We start from the raw sequence: 20,170 nt of genomic DNA, 5'->3' as shown, positions 1-20,170 counted from the left end.
CACAACACAAAAGCAAAATACAACTTTGCTTCTGCGAACACACCATAATAACACGCCATGAACGATATTGTCCGACCCGTGTCTCCAAATCATCAATCATCTTTCTCCACACCACGCTTGTAAACCTAAATACCCCACCCATGCCTCGAGAACTACTAGACTGGCTTCATGTCAAATCCCGAGCCGAAGGACGATAACGCAATAATCAACACTTGCAGACATTCCCCGATCCATCTCCTGTAAAATCTAATCAAGACTTGCACTCTAGTGCTAGATTTCTCCACAGACTCCAGTAGCTTGCAGGCCCAAGGGGGGGAAAACGATACTGTAACGTACTTCCCCAAACCCACATAGCGCTACCGAAAACGAACAAGAAAAAAAGATCGCCGACACAACGATCCCATGAATGGTTCTCGAATCTTGGAGCGCTAGCATACGACCATGTCGGAGATCGAATAAAGGATTCAATACTATGCAAGGCAAGACTGCCGCAGATGAAGAAAGGAAAGAAAATAAACGGAACAGAAGGCTAGGGAAAGCGAAGAATGAAGCGAGAAAGGTGAGATGTAATGACGGGAGCAAGGCTGGAACGGACGCAATTCCTCTTGAATCGTATTGACATCGCATTTATCGGATGCTGTAAGAGATTTCAAAAACGAGTTGGCCCTTAAAGGCTGAGAAAAGAATGCAACGTTGGAAGTTCACCTCATGCTGAGGGGGTGGTGGGAATCCTGACTTCCATCTCCTCAAAAGTCTCTGAACGCCCCTGGACCCCTATGCCCTGATGGGAAAATGCAGGAACATGTTTCCTCGTACAACAGAGAAACAGTTGAGACGGGTGACGCCCAGCTTTGAGTTGAAATTCGAGGTTTCGGGTACACGGTAGGAACTCGATACAGGATAGGGCAGACCAGTGTCAAACCCCAATATCTGCACCGAATGGAAGTGAGACGGTGTACCGAGAATCAGGCACAGCCCGATAACTTACGTTGTTCTGGACCTTTCCTCCGCTTAACATTGACAGAACCGTCAATATTATTTCCACAGCGGAGTGGATTTAAGACAGAGGCAAGACAGGGGATTGCTTCTGACCCGGTATCATGTAACGCGGAGATTGAAGTAATTCGTCAGACCTGCTGTCGAATACATGACGCAGACCTGTAGACGTGGCAATGTCTTTGAATTTCGAGCTTGTGGTAAGACCACTCTGAGAAAAGCGGAGCAAAGTCTTCGTAAATTTCACAAGAAGATCTCTCAATGAGTAACGTCGAAGGATGCTACGGGGTTGGATCGGCGGTAGGATGAATGTCTCGTGCAAGAAGTAAGTGAGTAGAAACTCGATAAGCGCAGAAAGCCAAACCCGGGGAACGATTTATGTAGAAGCTCAAAGAAGCAGGGTTAAGATGCATGTTTCTACCTCATGGCAATAAACCCGAGAGGGTAGCCGAGCTTGATCCTGTAGCAGACCCAAGCTTTATCCGGCAATCGTGATGAATGTCAGACCACGTGTAGAGACGATCTTATCGATATGAGTATCTACGATTATGAGAAGTAATTTGACTAGTGAAAGCCTTGTTGACAATCAATCAAGCTTGTTTCTGGGAAATGAATGGTATGTCTTCATCGACGGCTGTCCACCTCCATTGATAATCGACGGTTGAGTTATGATTGACTAACGGCTGATTGAGCCATGATGAATCTCTTGACAACTGCGCATACTTCGACGCTGCCGTTCGATATATTCGGCCACACCACACTACCCTGCTAACAAGGTTCCTACGACGTATCTGGGCCCTCAGTCTACAAGCAATAAATAGACATAGCTACTGTAAACGAACTTCAAGTGTACTGTGGTCTAGTTCGCCTCCTAGCGGTTTTGTACTATTGCCACTCTTGGGCGAGGGTAAAAGATGTCATGCAATGCATACATACACGTGGTGTTTCATTCGGCGAAGAGAGAGGTGCTTTTCAGGAGACAATTCGAGGTTCACACTGAAACGATGCTTGCAGCTTGCAAATATCTTCAATCATTCTGGCTGTACCGGTTCTAGACGGATGTTACCCCCACATTGACCCCCATATCAGTAATCAGCCTTCCTTGAAGGCTTGAAGCCACTGCTTCCTTCAGTCTCGTTTGAATGCATCTGCATGTCAATACACATCGCGGACAGGAACTAACACTCGAGTTTGTTTTCGCCGGAGTTCCCAGGACCCCTAAGAAGAACAAACTTTTGAGAAAGACAATGCATTACATGCAGTATCAAGGGTCTCAGGCCTGAATAGCTTCAGCTTCGGATTCAGCAACAACGCCCAAGGAATAAGAAATCCACAAACAGTAGTGCGTGAAGCGAGAAGGATGGACAGCTTCTGGCAAGGTGCCTTGGTAGCCACTGGCCATTGGATAGACTGTCAATGTTCTGGAATGATCGAAACTTGATTTGCTTTGCTTTTTTAGGCTCCACCATTCATGTGGCACGTTTAATATTGAGAATACAGAGGTCTTCAATATGGTACGATGTGCCTGCATCAAGGTGGAGTAGTCGATGATTGAGGTATTCTTGCGGCATCTGATGCGCAAAACGATTCGGATGCAATTTGAGCGGAAGAGCACGCTTCAAATGCACGGAGATGGCTGCATGCGAAATGACAAGCAACGTTTCGTTCGCCGAGCGCCTTGTACACCCATCTTAATAAAGAGTCCTTGAGAGCTCTGACTACATGATCGTCATGTCACGGATCACCACGGAGTCTGTACGTCTGGGGAAATAGATCCGGCATCAGACGGAGAGAAACTGGGACCAAATTGACTGTCCTAAAAACGGAAAGCTTGCGAATTCTGATAAGGAAGGGCCAACATTCGTAGAAAAGGGATCTGACCGGCGACCATCTGTGCGTATCTGACAGGAAACGGCAGGGGCTTGTGAAACGTAGCTCAGTCATGTTTCCACCGAAGATGTCGTTTCGAGTTCGTGGCCTTCGGCGAAGCATGAAAGGTCGTTCATCCGAATATTGATAGTTCTGGGTAAACAAACATCCACACCTGCTCCAGTAGATTCGACCAAGGGCGTCCAAGCTGGCTTGCAGATGCATGTTTAATAATACGTTTCATAAGTTGCACTCCGTGTTGTATCTGCAAGAACATAGGCAAATCAAGCCACAGTCGAGTCATGTCCACCCATTCACACAAAGTAGTGTGGCTGAAGAATTGGTAGCTAGGATCTCATAGGCTTACCTGGGTAACTTAAAAATACGGCTTGGAAAACTCGGCGTCGATCCAAACCGCTGGACTGGGACCCACAGGATCATTTTAGGCTTGCCCGCCTTGTTGCATGAGATGGCTGTACATCTCTAGGACGAGGTGCTTGGACGATTTTTTTTGGGACTTTATCTCTATTGCTTCGGAAGGACGTCGTAGAGCGGAGACGGAAGTCCATCACTTTTTATGTTATTATTAGGCGTTGAGCGCGCAAGAGAAGGATATCTCGCCTCGGTGTGTTATTTTCACCAAGTCGGTACCAGGGAGGTGATGCAGTGTGCTGCTTCGCTTCCAGGGGCCGTTCTCCCAGTTTTTGAACCAGATCCTGCGGACCCCTGATCTTGAGATCCGAAGCAAACATGGTTCCATGGATCGTGCGTGGGGACGGGTTGCAGAGCCAGACCACACAACTCAAGGAGCTTCTCGAGCTTCGATTCGCTGTGTGGGAGTTTCGAGATCTGATGCCGGGGTTAAGAAGAGCCAGATCGACACATGGATGGGCATGTCGTAGCCGGCTCTATATTGCTTTTCACTGAAAGCGCTTTTGGCGGAAAGGTAAACCTAACCCTGAGCTTGTCCTTCGAGTAGGTGGTATTGGCTCTAACGTCTGTGCGGAATCTAGAAATGCATCTCTCTTTGCGCGGGCCGGGGCGTGAGATAGAGATGGAGCCAAGAGATAGAGCTTGAGACGACGACGGGTTCAGTCCAGTGGTCGGCAGTGGCACTCCACGACGTTGATCGCCCGCTAGCTCTGCTGCTGTGTGACGCTGCAGACACGGGCACAGCGGATTGCGGAAGAACTATGGGATCACACGCATCTGCAGGAGGAGTGGAGCAGGAGCAGGAGCAGGAGCAGGAGAAAGAATGAGATGCAGCAGCAAAGAACTCAGATTCTGAGAGGTGAGACCTGGGGACCAGTCGTTGGACGATGCAGCATGAGGTCCTGGCGAGAGCGAGCTAAGAAGAGGAAAAACGAATGTCTGTGCTACTTCGACTGCAGCAAGCCACTTGCCGCTCTCCCACCAAACGGCCAAACGTCTGAGACGATGATGTTATGAGGGTTTGCGCGCTTCGCGATGTAAATAATGATTATGCCCAAGAGGAAGAAGGGCTCACGCTGGTCGCTGCGTAGGACGGGAGAGGACGAAGAAGCAGTCGCACCGATCATTGCCGCTTTGAAGACGTCACGCAGCGCTCGAGGAGTGCCGGATCAAGTCCGAATCCAAGGAAAACTTATGTGAGGGAGGTATCGCGCAAAGTGAGGCGTGTTTGGAGATTTGTCGTCGGCGATCATCTCGGTCTTGGTGGGGGTCTTGCAAGGCTGGATTGGGGACGGTACGGTATGGGAATGGCTCTGGTTTGCTTTGCTGCTCTGACGGTGATTTGGAGCGGAGGCTCGAGTCGACGTGTGATCATCCCATCTTTTCCCACGAGCCACTCTGCACAGCACTGACGATAAACGGATTCTGATCCCAGGTATCGGACATTTTGGGTACTTTGGTACATCGGTACATTGCCACAAGTGACGAAGGTTGCGAGTCGGATCCAAATATCATGCAGTGAATGCTTATGCGGTGGACGGTCGTGGCAATGCATGTCAATGCGAGTCGAATTCGAGTTGAAGCTGTCGATGGGAAGAGGAGAGACTGTGTCGTACAGTACCTCGCTCGGACTACTTCCTCACTCCTTCCTAAACGGTCAAGTTCACGATGTAGTGAAGAGGTCGAAAGTTAGGAAGGAGCGTCCCCTGTTCCCCATTCCCCGGAGGCCTGTGATACTTCGACCTCGAAATAACAAACAAACATACCTATGTAACATCTAACATCTACTATGTGCAAGCTACCAGCAACGCTACCAGCTATACAGAGCTTTCACACGGTCATTACCTAACGTCCACTTGACCTGACAGGACTTTTACCTCACTTGAGATCAATTCGCATCATTGTTGACTGGTAATAGTTACACGTCTTCCTGCAACCCTCCGCGAATGGGATACCTGCCATGAGCCACGCCAAACAAATATACCTTCTTTCTCTCCTCACGTAAGCTTCACCAGACCCGTACCAAACGAACGCTGCTGCAGCAAGCCGCGGTGATCCCAGCAACACCAATCCCGACGGGTGAATACAGCTGTCAAACGCGGTGCTCCTCGGCCACCCGAGAACGTTTGGTGTAACCGGTTTGGACTTGACTCAGAGTCAAGTTGACATGTCTACTCACGGATGCTTCACGATGGTTGACATATCGAAATATTAGACGCGGTGTTCTCTTTCCGCCACTTCCTCCTCCTCTTCCTCTCGATTCTCTCTCTTCCCCCTATTTGTCAGACCCCGTCAAGATTGTCGGCTCTCAGCTACTCAATACACTGCAAAGCGTCTAGGCCTTCAGCACGCAATAACAATAGTCGAATATTGACGGCGACGGCAGTGCAGCCATCGAGTGTTAGTTCCCGTCCGTTGCGCGCGTTGACGCTATTCGCCGCTATTCTTGCATTCTGCGACATGCTCCGGCTCTGGCTCGAGAGATGCCCTCCCTCACGTTCGCGTTTCTATTCACATCTCAGGTCCCAGTCCTAAACGCAATCCCCGATGGTATGCGAGATACAATTATAGTTGGCATCCTCGAGGGTTGGAGATGATGATACAAGGTCTGGCCCATGCGGCGTGGAGAAGAGAATACGGTACTGTATGTAGCACTGGCACTGGCTATGAAGGATTTATGCTTCCTCGCTACTTTGCACGCATTAGGGGTTGGGCCCGGGATCGACTCCCCATCCTGGTCAACCGTATCCGTGGGACTTCAGCTGGCAGGGGAAGGGAAGGGGACGCGTGCCGCTGCTGCATCATGGTCCGAGCTGGTGACAAGTCCCAGGTCGTTCTGTCGTCGTGCTGTCGGTGGTTCTGCTCCGCCAACACAAGACAGGACAGGAGAGATAGGCAGGGCTCGTGCGATATCTCATCGACAGGAGAGCACGCCCTTTGACCGGGTGAGAGAGACTCCCGATGGAGGACCTGCCTGCACAGATGAAGCATGGGTACGACGATCACTAGGGTCGCGATATGGGCATTATTGCTCTCACATATATGGCCGGCATGGGAAAGTCCGTTTCTCTATCCACCACACAGACATTCGAGCTTTCACCACTACCCGTACCTGGCACCTCGTGTGCAAATGGCACACCTCAACTCATCCTCAACGCAGATAGGCCATGCTGACCAACCGGCCACCACCAGTCAACACTGTGCGACCCTGAGAAATGGCCGTATTGAGACATCGGCATGCAGAACGACCACTTTCGTGCATTTCTGCTGCACCCTGCAGAATGGCTCTGTGGGGTTTAGTGGCCTCCGCACCCTGTGTTCGCCGAGGGCGTCGTGATCTGCACTCTTTCAGACACCTCTCAATTGATATCAGTGTGCTCGTTATTGAGAACGGAACAACAGTGGCTGGAAATAGCTTCAAGGCCATCAATTTCGGAGGCATATGCTGTACTCACATCGGATCTCGCCTTCTACTTCCGAATGCCTGCTTCGATTCATCCGATAAGAATCTGGCAGACCAGTGAGAGAAGTGTGGAGGGTATTTTGATGTGCAGCGACTGAAGGAAAACAGAGAATGGTTCCTCTGCCCTCCCCTTTTCTCGGACCACTCGTCATTTCGTACAGAATCACCACATTGGCACTATGCTGTGCAGCCTCAGGAACTCACATGTACGGGAGAGTTGTAATTGGGTGCTGGATGGAAGCAGATATCTGATCCAGCCTGGTCTTACGTCTGCTATCTGACAGCGCTGTCTATGGGCGCCAGGTCTCGAAGCTTTGCCAACGATTCCCACCGATCAACCCCGCTCTCGAAATCCGAGTTCTGTCTCGCAGTGGTGTTCTTCAGCAAGCACAGCATGCGGAAATCAACGGGAGCACGGCGTGAATCCAAATCTCCCCCTTTCAGAGACGATAATTTCCAATATCATACACCCGGAAATCGTTTTCGGAGCATTCCCCACGAGGCTGACACTGACTCCATCAGGCTGCGCATTTTGCTGCTGAGCAAGGCCGACCCGCCAGGTTGGCACAAACCAACGCCGTACCATCTCCATGGGATCAGGCTCAAGCCCAGCCGAGACAAGAATCCGGATGTGTCGCACAAGTCACCTCAGGGCCGCCATCCTTCCTTCCCCTTGTCCCTGCATGTTGTCGTCGACGACGACGACACGGTACGACTATCTACTGCGTGCATTCTTCAACCGAATTGCCAATTTTGTTTGTGGTGGCAGAAACAGTGGCGACTGACAGCTGCCACCGTACCACATTCTGCTCACTCTGCAGCATTGGTGAACCTCTCGAGCCACTGGTAACGGGCATCAACCACACTCGAAGACGTGTTCCCATCCGAAGGTGGCACACGGGCAGCGACCTCCTGCTTGACGACGGCCTTTGCAGATTGCCTTGCGAACGAAACCCCTCTCTGTTCTCCTGATCTGAAGCGTTACCGTACTTATTGTTGAACCTCAACCCAAGGCATATACCGTGACATCTCCGCGGCCAGGCGTGGTGTTTGATAGTAAGCGAGCACCCCCGTCCATTGGGCATCGATTCCAGCTGGCCGGCAGCTGGGTGCGAGAGCGTGTGAATAAATGAATGACATCTATACTTATTGCGTCTGTATGTGTAGGCGCGTTGAGCGCTGAAAACGATATTTCATGGCCCTCTTCGCACTATTGGACGACGAGTTGTCGGAGTCCAACAAGCTTCCAAACCTAAAATATGGTGCTGTGGTTCGCTGATTACTTCGAGTATCTGAAAGCTAGGGTTTGTCAAGCCCGTCCTGCCAGGGCGTTCAGTGAGCTTTTAGTGCCTCTCCATGATTTGCGCGGACGCTGCTGGTGTGGAGGCCCGGGGAGCTTCAGAGTGTTGGTGGCCGCTTCAGACCACGCCGGTCCCAGAAAACAGAACGTTTCCACAGTAGGTCACATCACGCATGGGAATCTTGACGGCAGTATTTTACAGTGCTTCCTACTGACCTACTCGCCCGCAATTGATGATCCCTTACGAAATGATCCGCGAAGCCAATTCGAGCGGCAGTCTGGCTCGCAGCGCTAAGGAACGATCCGACTCAGTAGTGTGTGTACAGACAAATAGGAATAGCAATAATAATGCTAACGCTACCGGATTCACCACTAAACGGGAACTTGATGGTCGGTGGCAGTTAGTGGCTGCCCTTCTCGGCCATTACTGCTCTGCTCTGTTTTTCATCCAGTCGTGGTGGTCTAGTCCTCAAGTCCTCAAGTCCTCGTCAATCTGTTCTGCTCTCCTATCCGAGCTGGTGTTAGCGTAGCGACCTGATTCACCCCCACGCTGTGGCAGCTTCTGGACGACAGCCGAAGCAGGCCTCACTCAACTCACATCCTTCCCGTCGACGTCCACAAGTCCCCTGTGCCTGTACTTGTGAGAAGTGAGTGACCTCTACCACCAGCGATAGCAGACAGGCAATGTGCATCTGTCAAAGTAAGCATATCTCTCTCTCCCCTCTTTCATACCATTCTCCAATGCACGCAGTGGTGTGCATCCAGCAACAGACAGGCGTGGTGTGAGGACGGCATTCTCGAACTGCACCCGCGCACTGGGTATGGTTTGCCGCATGCAGTCGAGAGAGAGACTTTGAATCGTCGTCCCCGGCCGGAGGCTGCAGCCCCAAATCCGCCCCTCTTCCCATCTCAGATCGTGTTTGGTGCCTCGCAAGATCCCTGATCCATGGACGCCCAATGTCTTTGACCTCTTTTACCAGATGCGAGGGTGATGCTCGCCTGCCAGTGGTAGAGTCCACCTACGAACCCGGGGACTGGACAGTAGTGGGCTCTGCGCTGAGGAGGGGTTGATATTTTCAAAAAAGGGTTTGGAGAGGCGTGCACCGGAGTGGACACAGGACGGAAAACAGTGGAGAGAAAAGTCCTGGCCAACCTAGTGGTGTAGGTGCACATCACTGTTCTGACTGACTGTCCTTCCCATGTCCAGACCCAAGCCTGGCAGCAAGCCAAAGCTCCCCAAATCTCACAAGCCCCAGCAGCGTTATTCTCTTCTCTGCTCGCCCCTGCCCCCCCCCAGGTAATAGGGTGCACGCACTAGGATTCCCGTTGTAACTCAGTCGGGCAGTAGAATCCAAGCTCCTAGGCCTGGTGCTCCTCCTCTCCTCGATCCATCCCTCCCTCCCGTAAGAAGCCGCATCCGCCCCTGCCACTGTCCTTGCCGGGTAGCAGGTTCGATCTTGCAGCCAATGCACCGCGATCCTCCCACAGTCCAGTCCAGATTCTGACATGCGAAAAGCATTGCAATGGTCTTCCATGGACATGCCACCAACATGCGCCTGTCCACGCCTGGATTGGTCTCCCCATCATCTACACTGTCTCTCATCGTCACATACCCCTGCTCTGACACCCTGGTCAGCTTTTGCAAGTACTGGCACTCACGTCTCTAGTGCCGTTCTTGTTGATTCTCAGTATGTCTTCACAATATGCTCAGAATGGGTAGCAGAGAAACTCAACACTGCCAGGCAAGAGGACATTACAGCTGCTCCAGCAGCCTTGTCTGTTTCATTGCCATGCCTCCCGGTCCGGGACTTCTCATTGGCGCGGTGTCAGTCGGCCAGCGCGGGATGAGGACCTCTGAACCACATCGACTCCATGGCCAATATTGCTCAGGCGGGGTGGGGGCTTGATGGGTTGATCTCTATACATATATGAACTCCATCTGTAACCTCTCTCTCAAGATCTTGGAGCAAAAAACCGAACGATTGGCAACCCCCCCTCCAACTATCGATCCCAGTTGCACATCAGCTCAAACCAACCCTTGGTGCTCAAACATCACTCACTACTTGCAGTAACATAATCACCACTACCTCGTCCTCTTCCTCGAGCCTGCCTGAACATAACAGCAACCTTCCAACAGAATAACAGCGATACTTTTACCTGGTCACAACTCCAACATCCTCCTCTTTTCTTTCGGCGGACATTTGATTTGATTTATTCTTGCATCAGCTCTTCCTTCGGCGGCTACTTCACTGGCAGCCCCACGCAAATTCGAACTCCAAAATCCTAATAATCCCTCAACAACAAAAAGTCTTGCGTCTAAGCAAGACAATACCGTCAAGCTGGCAGTTACAGCACAAGCACCCGGCCAGGCCTGGGGACGTTGGCCAGAGCAGCATTCTCACCAACCGGTCGAGACGTACTATACGATGGACATATCTGGACTCATTCAATCCTACGATTCCAGAGCTACATCTTCGACAGCTGCGTTGTCTCGAGCCATCATGGCACCTCACTATGTTCCAGCACTCCCATACACCCAAGCACCGACAAACACCATCATCACAGCCCATCAACAAGTACAGCACCACAACCCATTCGGATTTGGATCTTACTCTGGACCGAGCCCGAATGGAATGATTCCAGCTTTCGCCAACAATTTTATTCAGCAAAGACCACTGCCACGACTGATGGCGCCAGACAGCGACGGAGGACCGGGAATGTCATTTTCTCGAACTACTCGACAAGGCTTCGTCGAAGAACACCACAGCCAGAGCCCACCCATCAAGACCGAACCACTCTGGAGCGTTTCAAACAGCTCACCTACTTTTGTTCCTGCCAACACCAAGACTATCGCCTCTAGTGCTCCTGGCAGTGCTCATGAGGTTAACTTTGGCACCGAAGTCGATACTCTCATGAAAGCGATCCAAGCCAAGTCCAAGACAACGCAGCCACAGGTGGCCTCACCTGTCAATCAGAGTAGACCTGTGGTAGGTGTTTCTCCTACCCCTCCTTACAGGCAACCTGCCTCTCAAGCCAGTGGGTACGAGGAGAGTAAATTCAAGCTCACGCAAGAGACTCTCCAGGATGATGCCAGCAGCCGTAAGGGTAATAAGAAGCGTTACAAATGTACCATCGAGAACTGCACCAAGAGCTTCTATCAGAAGACTCATCTTGATATCCACGAGCGGGCACACACTGGAGTCAAGCCATACGTGAGTAAAGCATCACTCTTGTTGCAAAACATACACTAACAGTCAAAGCCGTGCAAAGAACCCAGCTGTGGACGAAGCTTCTCACAACTCGGAAATCTCAAGGTATATTTCTGCACTATGCTCTACCAAGTACAGCCACTAACAGAATGATATCCAGACTCACGAGCGAAGACACACCGGAGAACGACCATACCAATGTGAAGTCTGCGGGAAACGTTTCGCACAGCGCGGCAACGTGCGAGCTCACAAGATCGTGCACGATCAAGCCAAGCCCTACCTCTGCCGACTCGACGACTGCGGCAAGCAATTTACCCAGCTCGGCAATCTCAAAGTACGTTTCCATCTCCTATTTTTCGTTTTTCTCTTCCCAGCAAGTCATTTTGGGGATGGTTGTGGCAAGTACCACCACCGTTTCAACTTCTGACCCCTGTCTATGTTTCCTGCAAATCGATCTATTATTTTCCTTTTTCAACTTCTAGAATGAACACCAAGACACAGCCACCAACCCCTCCATCACTAAACGCATGAATGTTTCCTCTCCCCTTCTCCTATTATTCGAATCACCTCAACTCAGCTCCCATCACCTCATACACTAACATACCCCTACCTATAGTCACACCAAAACAAATTCCACATCTCGACGATCCGGTCTCTGACAGCAAAATTTGCCTCTATCAAAGACGGCGACATCGTCCACGCCGCCGACAAGGAGCTCTGGGAGTACTTCGCCAACCTGTACAAAAACAGCAACAAGGGCATCAAGGGCCGCGGCAAGGACCGCAAGGTCGGCTCCGCGAACCCGTCTATGCGCAGCCACCTCGTCGGCATCCCTTCTTCGCGCTCATCAGGCGGGTATTCCATGTCTGGCACCGGCCGAGGATCTTTGGGTATGGGTATGAGTAACCACGGATTGCCGATGCAGGGGAGATCTGCAGACGGACAGCAGTATGAGATGCTCGACGTGGATGAGGGCAGTCAATCGCAGTGCGGGAGTCACAGCGGGAGTGGAGGCGGCAGCTCCGTCTCAACATGCTACGACGATGCCCCATCTGATGGATTCGAAGACGCTGGTGGTCGGGGAAGCGATCTAGCGTTCGGAGACCGCATTTATTGAATGGGGAAACATCGTGAGTTTGCGTGAACGAGAAGAGAACAGAAGGGAAGTGGAACCATAGGACACGACAGTTCCCAGTGATGAGCAGTAGAGTATTACGACAGTTGACGAGGAACGAACTACGAGTGAGCGAGCGAGCGAGCGGGAAATAGAGAGATCTGTATTATTATTTACGACGACGACATAGAAATTAACAACATACGCAATACGAACGCAAAGGAAGGCAAGAAGGAAGGCGTGGCTGGGAGGCTGGGCTGTCTGGAACCAAACGGAGCGAACTGGGAAAGCGGGAGGGATTACCATCGAGGCATTTTAAGTTTATTATTGTGGTGTGGCTACCTATTTTTCTTCATTTTGTTCCTCCTTATCTTTCCGTTTTTGAATCTTTTATCTATATATATATATTATCACCCAACGACATATCTACATAGTTCCTTGCTTCCCTTGTATTTTCTTTGAGCCTAGGATATGCGTCCACACACACACACACACATCAAAAAAAGGGAAGCGTTGTGCTGTTGTTGTTGTTGCTGTTGTGGTTGTTGCTGTTGTGGTTGGGAGGGAACCTTGTCTGCTGGTTCTTATCTTTACTAGAAGATCACATTGCATGGAAGCGAAGCGAAGGGGGAGCCAGGGAGGAACAATTGATATTCATAGCTAGCATTACATAGGGGAGGGCGGCTTCTTGGGCCTGTCAGCAGGGTCCCAATTTTTGCTTTCTGGGCTTTTTGTTTGCGTGTGCGGGTTTTTTGATGTTTGTTTGAGTTGAATATTGATATCCATAGATACCTCCTTATTAGGTAGAACGAAAGTATTGTTATTATTACCATTACTATTACTATTGAAGTGTGGCTTGAGATGATGGTGAACGTCATGAGTGAAGAAGAGGGCTGGAAGATGGTGGACTTGCATTTGCTGTTTCCGGCAGGTTGGACGTAAGAATGGCATAAACAGGGACGTTGATTTGGCCATTCCTGTACCGCGTCGTTTCGTCTCATGGCTAGGTCGAGAAACCCCACAATGTAGACACACGTGGGCACCTTATCAAAGCCGCACCCAACAATCCCAACCAACCCTCCGTATCATGAAAACGCCTTCCTGCGTTACCAGATTTCCCCATCCCATCCTGATTGACACCCAAAGTTCTTTGTCCCGTCGGCGTGTCAGACCCTCGAGGCGACGGCCACCCGCCTCGAGATTAGATCACGTAACGCCTCAGTTGTGGCGCTCTTATCACTGGGGTACAGACACTAATGGAAATAAAATATCCCGCGCGGGTGCCACCACAGTCCATCTGGCATGCGACCACCAGCGAGCCGAGCGAGCGAGCGAGCGACCTTCCCTCTAAAGTTTACTTGGAGGAAGGGTAGTACGTACGTGACAGCAACGTGCAGCGGTGAAAATGTGTGATTTGAAAAACCTTTCTGCGCGATTTTACTCAGAGGTGTGACTGTGATGAAAGCCAGCAGCAGCAGCAGCAGCATCCTCGGAACCAGCCTTACGATAATCTTTTTCGTCCCAAGAGTGTGGAGGGGTGTGGTCTCTCGGTGTGACCGTGCTGGTACAGAAAGTGCTGGCGGCATCGGGCGCTCGCGGGCCACCTTCACCGCTGAGACTTCTGGACATTTCGGAGTCTGGTATGAGCGGTACATGTTCCAGCAAGATCTCCAATCCTGGAGCATGCCGATGAGGTGTTGTTTCTGGGGATGCGATTGACGGGTTAGGATTCCAGATGTGATGCAAATGCGATGCAATGTAAGATGCTCGATGTGGGAGGACGGTGTTACAGCACCAGGAGTTCGTGGGTCCATCGTCTGGCTGTCTGCAACCTGCGCGCTGACCGCACAGACTTCCGCATCTCGGCACGAACCTTTTGGAGTTTGTTTGACGTGCGCTGAACTCTGAACTGTGAATGTCTGTGATGAACGTCGCCGTCTGTCTGAGAAGGGACATCCATGAATGAGTGGGTCTCTTGGTGTAACGATGGCGGCTGTCACCACTCAGAACTGCAGCTCGCCGATGTCTTGGGTGAGCTTGGGTACATGAAATTGAACGGTGTGAGGCGAGCGTGTGGGGTTAGCGTTCTGTTCCCTGTGGAAGAGACAGCTGTGGTGGTCCCAGGATCGCTGCAGGGAAGTTGCCTGTATCACGTGCAGCTGCATGATCTGGCTGAGAGGTGAGGAGGTACTCTCGAAGCACAGCAGGAGATGGGGCTTGCGCCGGCTGCATTGCATGTCCTGCCAGTTGCGCGTTGATGTCATGCCGATTTTTTGATCTTCTCTGCTTCGTCGGATTCTTCTGATGACACATCTCCTGGGATAATAATGTCGTACAGAAGCTTAAATTTCGGAGATCTGACGAGGGGAAGGGGTTCCGAATCAGGTTGTCGGGTCGGCCAGCTGAGATGCGCATAAAAGGGGGTTTGATAGTGGCACAGGGGTGGTGTGATGAGCACCCATACAATAGCTGGTTCCAAGTTGACATCGAGATGCGAAACTATCAGCCGCCATGGAGCGTCGAGACAAACAGAATATTGTCGTTGGGCTGCAAGGCGTAGGTGGCTTCGCCCTCTAGTTCCCAGTCGGCGTCGTTGATGAGGACTAGGATTCCTGGGCGACTAGATGCATGCAGAGTTGTCAGTTCAGTGCCGACTTTGCCATCCATCTGTGTTTGCATTGGGACGCTGCTGCAGGAGATGGGAGGAAACGGTGAAGACAGATCTGGCTGGGAGTGGCTTGCACGACGAGATCCTTGATCCCATGACGAGCTGGATGATATGCGTTCGCCATTAAGAGATTGACTGAGATAGTGCAATGTGGACCGGATTGATTTGATAACAGAAAAGGGTTGAGCCAGCGGTGAAAGCGGTGAACGGGCAACGTGCTGCAGAAGAGGCAAAAGAGGCAGAGAGGCTTGCTTACACGTGACCGTCGAGGACAAACATCTCCTTGCGCATATCTCTCATGAGCTCGTCGCAGAGATACTCAACCAGCCATCCCACGGTGACCGCATCGCCCTTGCTATCTTTGGCAGGGACTGACAGTTTATGCTTGCGCTCGTCAGCAAAGAGCATCTCTAGGCCGCCCCTGGACTGAAGTATTAGCATCCTGCGACTCTGCAACCCCCACGGACGTTCTGGATTGTGACAGGGCCTTACGTGAACTCGACTATGATGGGAATATCCTCTGCGGAACTCATGGCGGGCCGGTCGTACGATGTCGATGAGTTTGGAGGTTCTAGAGGACCTGAGATGTCGAGATGATGTTTGGGAAAGAGATGAAGAGGAGGGAAATGAGAGTCGAAGAAAATCCTGCGTTTGAAGGGCTCGCTTAGCTTAATGCGCTGCACTTTCTTACTTCTGCTGCAGAAATTATATTTTATTTTGGCGGCAAGGTCAGTTTGGCCAATAGGGGTGAATGGAAATGAAGATGTAATTTTGGTGAATTACTCCTTTTGGAGTTTCGGAATAGCATCAATTTGGGCCATCGATAGAACGAAAAAGATGTCTCTCTCAAAGTGCAAGCAGGCTTTGAAAGACCCGGCCGTCCATCGCAACTGACTTTAGCGAAAAATCTTCAACCTTCAACCTAAACATCACAACTAGTGAAAGCATTTCTGACGTCCAGATTCAGCCTCATCTAGAACATTCATGATATCAATGTCTAACGACCATCCTCCTCGATGACCTGATTTTCGATCGAGCCGGCCTCTCAGTTTCACAATCATCGATATTCCGTCCGTCTAGGCCCTCATGATTTCATGAAGACAGTATGACTCAACTTACAGCGGAATACCTGACAGCAGGAGCCAACAGACACCCATCTGCTGCGGACTGGGATACAAGTGGTCTTTTGGCCTTCGGTGCTGACAGGAATGTTGCTCTCTGGCAACCACAGGTGAGTTCCTCATCGGTCACGGGACCCATGCCGTCTTGGAAGATTATGGAATACATGCATCTATATTTCTTTTATTGTTTGCAATCAGTCAGAAAGTGGACTAACCATGGCATAGAACACACGTTCGCAAGGATTATTGGCTCTTCTCAGCGGCCACACAGACACTGTGAACGCTGTGAAGTTCATTCCGGAATCCTCAAGGATCTTGGTCAGTGGGTCCGTGGACAAGACCTTGAGAGTATGGAAAGAAGATCCAACATCAGGGCTTTACACGTGTATCCAGACACTCTCAGATCATCAAAGCTCTGTCAATTGTGTTGCAGTATCCAGTCGCTCTTCTAGGATATTCGCATCGGGTGCCGCTGATGCGACTGTCAAGATCTGGGAGCTGGATGATCAGAATGTCGCAGCCCTGCAGCAGAGTATCAGCATTGTTCCTCGGTTCTTCCCACTCGCTCTGGCCTTGAGCCCTCTGGCTGGAGCCCCTGAATCTTATGTGCTTGCTGTAGCAGGCACCAAGGACATCATACAGATCTATGTCAAGGATTCCGAGAAAAGTCCTGACTTCAAGTTGCAAGCTACGTTGTCTGGCCATGAAGGTTGGATTCGTTCTCTTGAATTTACTCAGGAGAGCTTTAGACCTGATAGTGACCTCATCTTATCATCAGCAAGCCAAGACAAGTACATCCGGCTATGGCGTATTCATCAGGGCAAAGAGCTTCCAGCAGCCGCTGCTTCAGCAGACCCATCTCTAGGCGCATTCATGCCTGGAAAATCTTTATCCAACAGAGCTCATCGCTTCAAGGCCGAAGGACTTGACTTCTCTGCTACATTCGAAGCACTCTTGCTGGGCCACGAAGACTGGATCTACAGCACAAAATGGAAGGCTGTTGGCAATAAGCTACAGCTACTTTCAGCATCAGCAGATAACTCTCTAGCTATCTGGGAGCCCGACTCGACAACAGGAGTATGGGTCACCGTCGCAAGGATGGGCGAAATAAGTGCAGAGAAGGGTTCGACGACAGCGACCGGCAGCACAGGAGGCTTCTGGACAGGACTGTGGTCTCCATCAGGGGAGACTGTAGTTTGTCTTGGACGAACAGGGAGTTGGAGACTATGGAATCACAATATGGACGAAGATCGATGGGTCCAAGGTGTTGGAATCAGCGGTCATACTCAAGCCGTTACTGGTATCGCTTGGTCCAAAGAAGGAGAATACCTCCTCTCCACCAGCTCAGACCAAACCACACGTCTACACGCAAAGTGGAAGCGTGAAGATCTCTCTTCTTGGCATGAGATGGCACGTCCGCAGATCCACGGCTACGATCTAAACTGCATCGACTCTCTCGGATCATCACAATTCGTCTCTGGCGCCGATGAGAAACTCATGCGTGTCTTCAACAAGCCCCGAGCAGTTGCCTCTTTACTCGCCAAACTATGCGGCTTTTCAGACTCGCACATCGAAAGCATGCCTGATGCTGCGAATATGCCGGTACTAGGACTCTCGAACAAAGCCATCGAAGCCGTAGACGACGACCAAGAAGTCGTAAACGGGAACAACAACGATCGCGAGGCAATCGACCCGGCATCCATCGTTCATAAATCAACACTCAACCTCGACCACCCACCTCTCGAAGACCATCTCTCTCGCCATACCCTCTGGCCAGAGACCGAGAAGTTATACGGACACGGATATGAAATATCCTGTTTAGCAGCAAGCCATGACGGCTCTCTCATCGCAACAGCTTGTAAAGCAAGCTCAATCGATCACGCTGTCATCAGACTCTTCGAAACACAGACATGGCACGAAGTCAAGCCTCCCTTGACGGCTCATTCATTGACTGTCACTCGATTGCGCTTCTCTCCCGATGACAGGTATCTTCTAAGCGTGGGACGAGATCGTCAATGGGCTGTCTTTTCTCGGGACGAGAAAGATAGGAATCAGTATAAGCTGGCAACGTCTAATCCTAAAGGTCATACTAGGATGATTCTTGATGCTGCTTGGGCGCCTACGGAAACAAGGGTCTTTGCTACTGCGGGCCGAGATAAAGTGGTCAATGTGTGGGGTGTTGAGGATGGTGGGGGAGAAGTGAACTTTGTTCTCAAGACGAAGATTGCCGCAGAGCATCCTGTTACCGCTATTGACTTCGCCACCGCACCGATGGCAGATGGAAAGGTATACCTCGCTACTGGGACGGAAGTTGGAAGAGTGAGAGTCTACTGCATAAATGTGAAGGAAAGTTTTGAGGCGGTGGAACTCGATTCGAGTTTCCAAAGGTATGTTGTGTCAATGCTCCTAGATTATGATAGAGCTGACTCCTCCAGCACTTATTCATTCCCAACGAAAGCTATCACACAACTTGCTTGGAGACCCACGAGCAAGGAAGGAGGAGATGAAGTAGAGCTCGCAATTGCGAGTGAAGATAGTTCGTTGCGGATATTTTCTATAGCTCCTTCTAGCTGAATAAGAAAGATTACCATTCATCGCTTCTTTTATCGTTGAACAAGGCCGTGCTGTTAAAGACCACGACCCACATCTAGTTGAAGACCAGTTCTGTTGAAACCTGCGCCGCGCTGTGCTGGTTGAAGATATGCCGAGATGCAAATGCCAAATAAACCCTCCCTTCGCTGTTGAACCATGCGCCATTCCAGTTCCTGGTTAAATAAGACCGGTGGTATATGTTAAATGCTACGCCCATCCCATGCAAACCCAGAGGCGTTGAAGCGCTCATGCTGACTCGTAAACAACCATAAAAGCAGACCGAGAGAAAGAAAAGAAACCCATGAACTCATCACATCATGAATAACCCACACATACCTTCTTAAAAAGTCCTTTTGCCGGCCTTAATAGCATCCTCCGCCCCATACCCCCCAAGACCACCCGTCAAATACGCAGTCCCCTCACTCGTCGTCCCTTTATTCCTAGGCCCCCTCTCACGCAAATCATCCTTCAACCACCCCAAAACCAATTCTCCCAACCTACTATTCCCCGTCTTCCCATACCCCTTCTCGCCCAACTCGAACCCCTCGATCTCACCCCACTCCTTAACCTTCCCCAGACTCATATGCACCAGATGCGTCGGCCACTCCGCCAGGTTATCCAGGATATGCGTCGCGTACACAATGGTACACTCCCTCGTCTCAGTCTCCTTTTTCAGGAAAGCTAGGAAATTACTCCGACTTAATAGATCCAAATCCACCGTAATCTCGTCCAACAACAAGATTCGCCAAGGTCGAATAAGTCCCATGGCAAGCTGGACCCTCCTTCTCTCCCCATCTGATACTGCATGCATCCGCCAATCCAGATCAATATCAAGAACGCGCACCAACTCGTCTTTCCGATCGGGGTAATGATCCCCACCAACGCTCTTCAGTAGTTCCTTGACACCGATGTCGGTTCGTACGATGGGATTGAGCACCCATTCGAGCCCGAGGTATGTCACGCCCTCGAGGCCGTCTTTGAAGGGGTCGAGGCCGCCGATGGAGATGGTGTTTGAGGGCGCGAGACGCTTGCCGGAGAGCAGGCGGAGGAGGGTGGTTTTGCCGGCGCCGTTGGCGCCGATGAGGAGGGTGCGGGATTTGGGGGGGAGGGAGAGGGTTAGGTTCGAGAGGCCGGAGTGGGTGCTGGGGAAGGTGTAGGAGAGGTTTGTTAGGTGGATTGAGGGGGCTTTTGTTTGGTCTATTTCTTCGGTGGTGTGGGTGGTGGTGGACATTGTTGAGAGGGATTGAGTGAGATTCGGGAGAGAGTGTTGGATGAGTAGAGGAGGTGGAGAGGAGAGGAGAAGGGGAGAGAGGTGAAGGTGTAGAAAGAAGAGATCAAGGACAATAGTGGGGTGATAAAAAGAGAAAATATTTTGGATTTTAATCAATGACGCATTATTTTAGGCT

The 20,170-nt window shown here is 50.9% G+C and overlaps 6 protein-coding genes across 6 annotated transcripts; 2 read left to right on the top strand and 4 right to left on the bottom strand.

Annotated features, from left to right (window-relative positions):
* Positions 1-10,777: 10,777 nt before the first annotated feature.
* On the top strand, positions 10,778-12,386 carry LY89DRAFT_579772 (uncharacterized protein; the record flags this gene model as incomplete). The annotated part of the gene is made up of 4 exons (XM_018209026.1): positions 10,778-11,272; positions 11,321-11,374; positions 11,430-11,603; positions 11,886-12,386. 4 exons carry the CDS (start codon positions 10,778-10,780, stop codon positions 12,384-12,386), a joined length of 1,224 nt encoding a protein of 407 aa, XP_018074524.1.
* A 1,158-nt stretch (positions 12,387-13,544) lies between these two features.
* On the bottom strand, positions 13,545-14,612 carry LY89DRAFT_473071 (uncharacterized protein). Its single transcript, XM_018207782.1, has 2 exons — positions 13,889-14,612; positions 13,545-13,810 (listed from the first exon to the last, which is right to left on the bottom strand). The coding sequence occupies exons 1-2, from the start codon at positions 14,337-14,339 to the stop codon at positions 13,731-13,733; spliced, it is 531 nt and encodes a 176-aa protein (XP_018074523.1). The 5' UTR covers positions 14,340-14,612; the 3' UTR covers positions 13,545-13,730.
* A 273-nt stretch (positions 14,613-14,885) lies between these two features.
* Positions 14,886-15,584, bottom strand: LY89DRAFT_695690 (ubiquitin-related modifier 1; the record flags this gene model as incomplete). Its single annotated transcript, XM_018216778.1, has 3 exons — positions 14,886-15,003; positions 15,308-15,472; positions 15,544-15,584. The coding sequence occupies 3 exons, from the start codon at positions 15,582-15,584 to the stop codon at positions 14,886-14,888; spliced, it is 324 nt and encodes a 107-aa protein (XP_018074522.1).
* Positions 15,585-16,051: 467 nt separating this feature from the next.
* LY89DRAFT_472827 (WD40 repeat-like protein) lies at positions 16,052-18,925 on the top strand. Its single transcript, XM_018207778.1, has 3 exons — positions 16,052-16,282; positions 16,398-18,559; positions 18,608-18,925. Exons 1-3 carry the CDS (start codon positions 16,157-16,159, stop codon positions 18,744-18,746), a joined length of 2,427 nt encoding a protein of 808 aa, XP_018074521.1. The 5' UTR covers positions 16,052-16,156; the 3' UTR covers positions 18,747-18,925.
* Positions 18,636-20,116, bottom strand: LY89DRAFT_682941 (ABC transporter). Its single transcript, XM_018214606.1, has one exon. The coding sequence runs from the start codon at positions 19,993-19,995 to the stop codon at positions 19,105-19,107; it is 891 nt and encodes a 296-aa protein (XP_018074519.1). The 5' UTR covers positions 19,996-20,116; the 3' UTR covers positions 18,636-19,104.
* On the bottom strand, positions 18,783-19,123 carry LY89DRAFT_472917 (uncharacterized protein). Its single transcript, XM_018207780.1, has one exon. It carries the CDS (start codon positions 19,012-19,014, stop codon positions 18,820-18,822), a length of 195 nt encoding a protein of 64 aa, XP_018074520.1. The 5' UTR covers positions 19,015-19,123; the 3' UTR covers positions 18,783-18,819.
* Positions 20,117-20,170: the final 54 nt, after the last annotated feature.

This window comes from Mollisia scopiformis (genome assembly GCF_001500285.1).
Source record: "Mollisia scopiformis unplaced genomic scaffold LY89scaffold_7, whole genome shotgun sequence".
In the NCBI taxonomy this organism is placed as follows: domain Eukaryota; kingdom Fungi; phylum Ascomycota; class Leotiomycetes; order Helotiales; family Mollisiaceae; genus Mollisia; species Mollisia scopiformis.
Note: the sequence above shows the minus strand (reverse complement) of the source record. Positions and strands in the feature narration are given on the sequence as shown.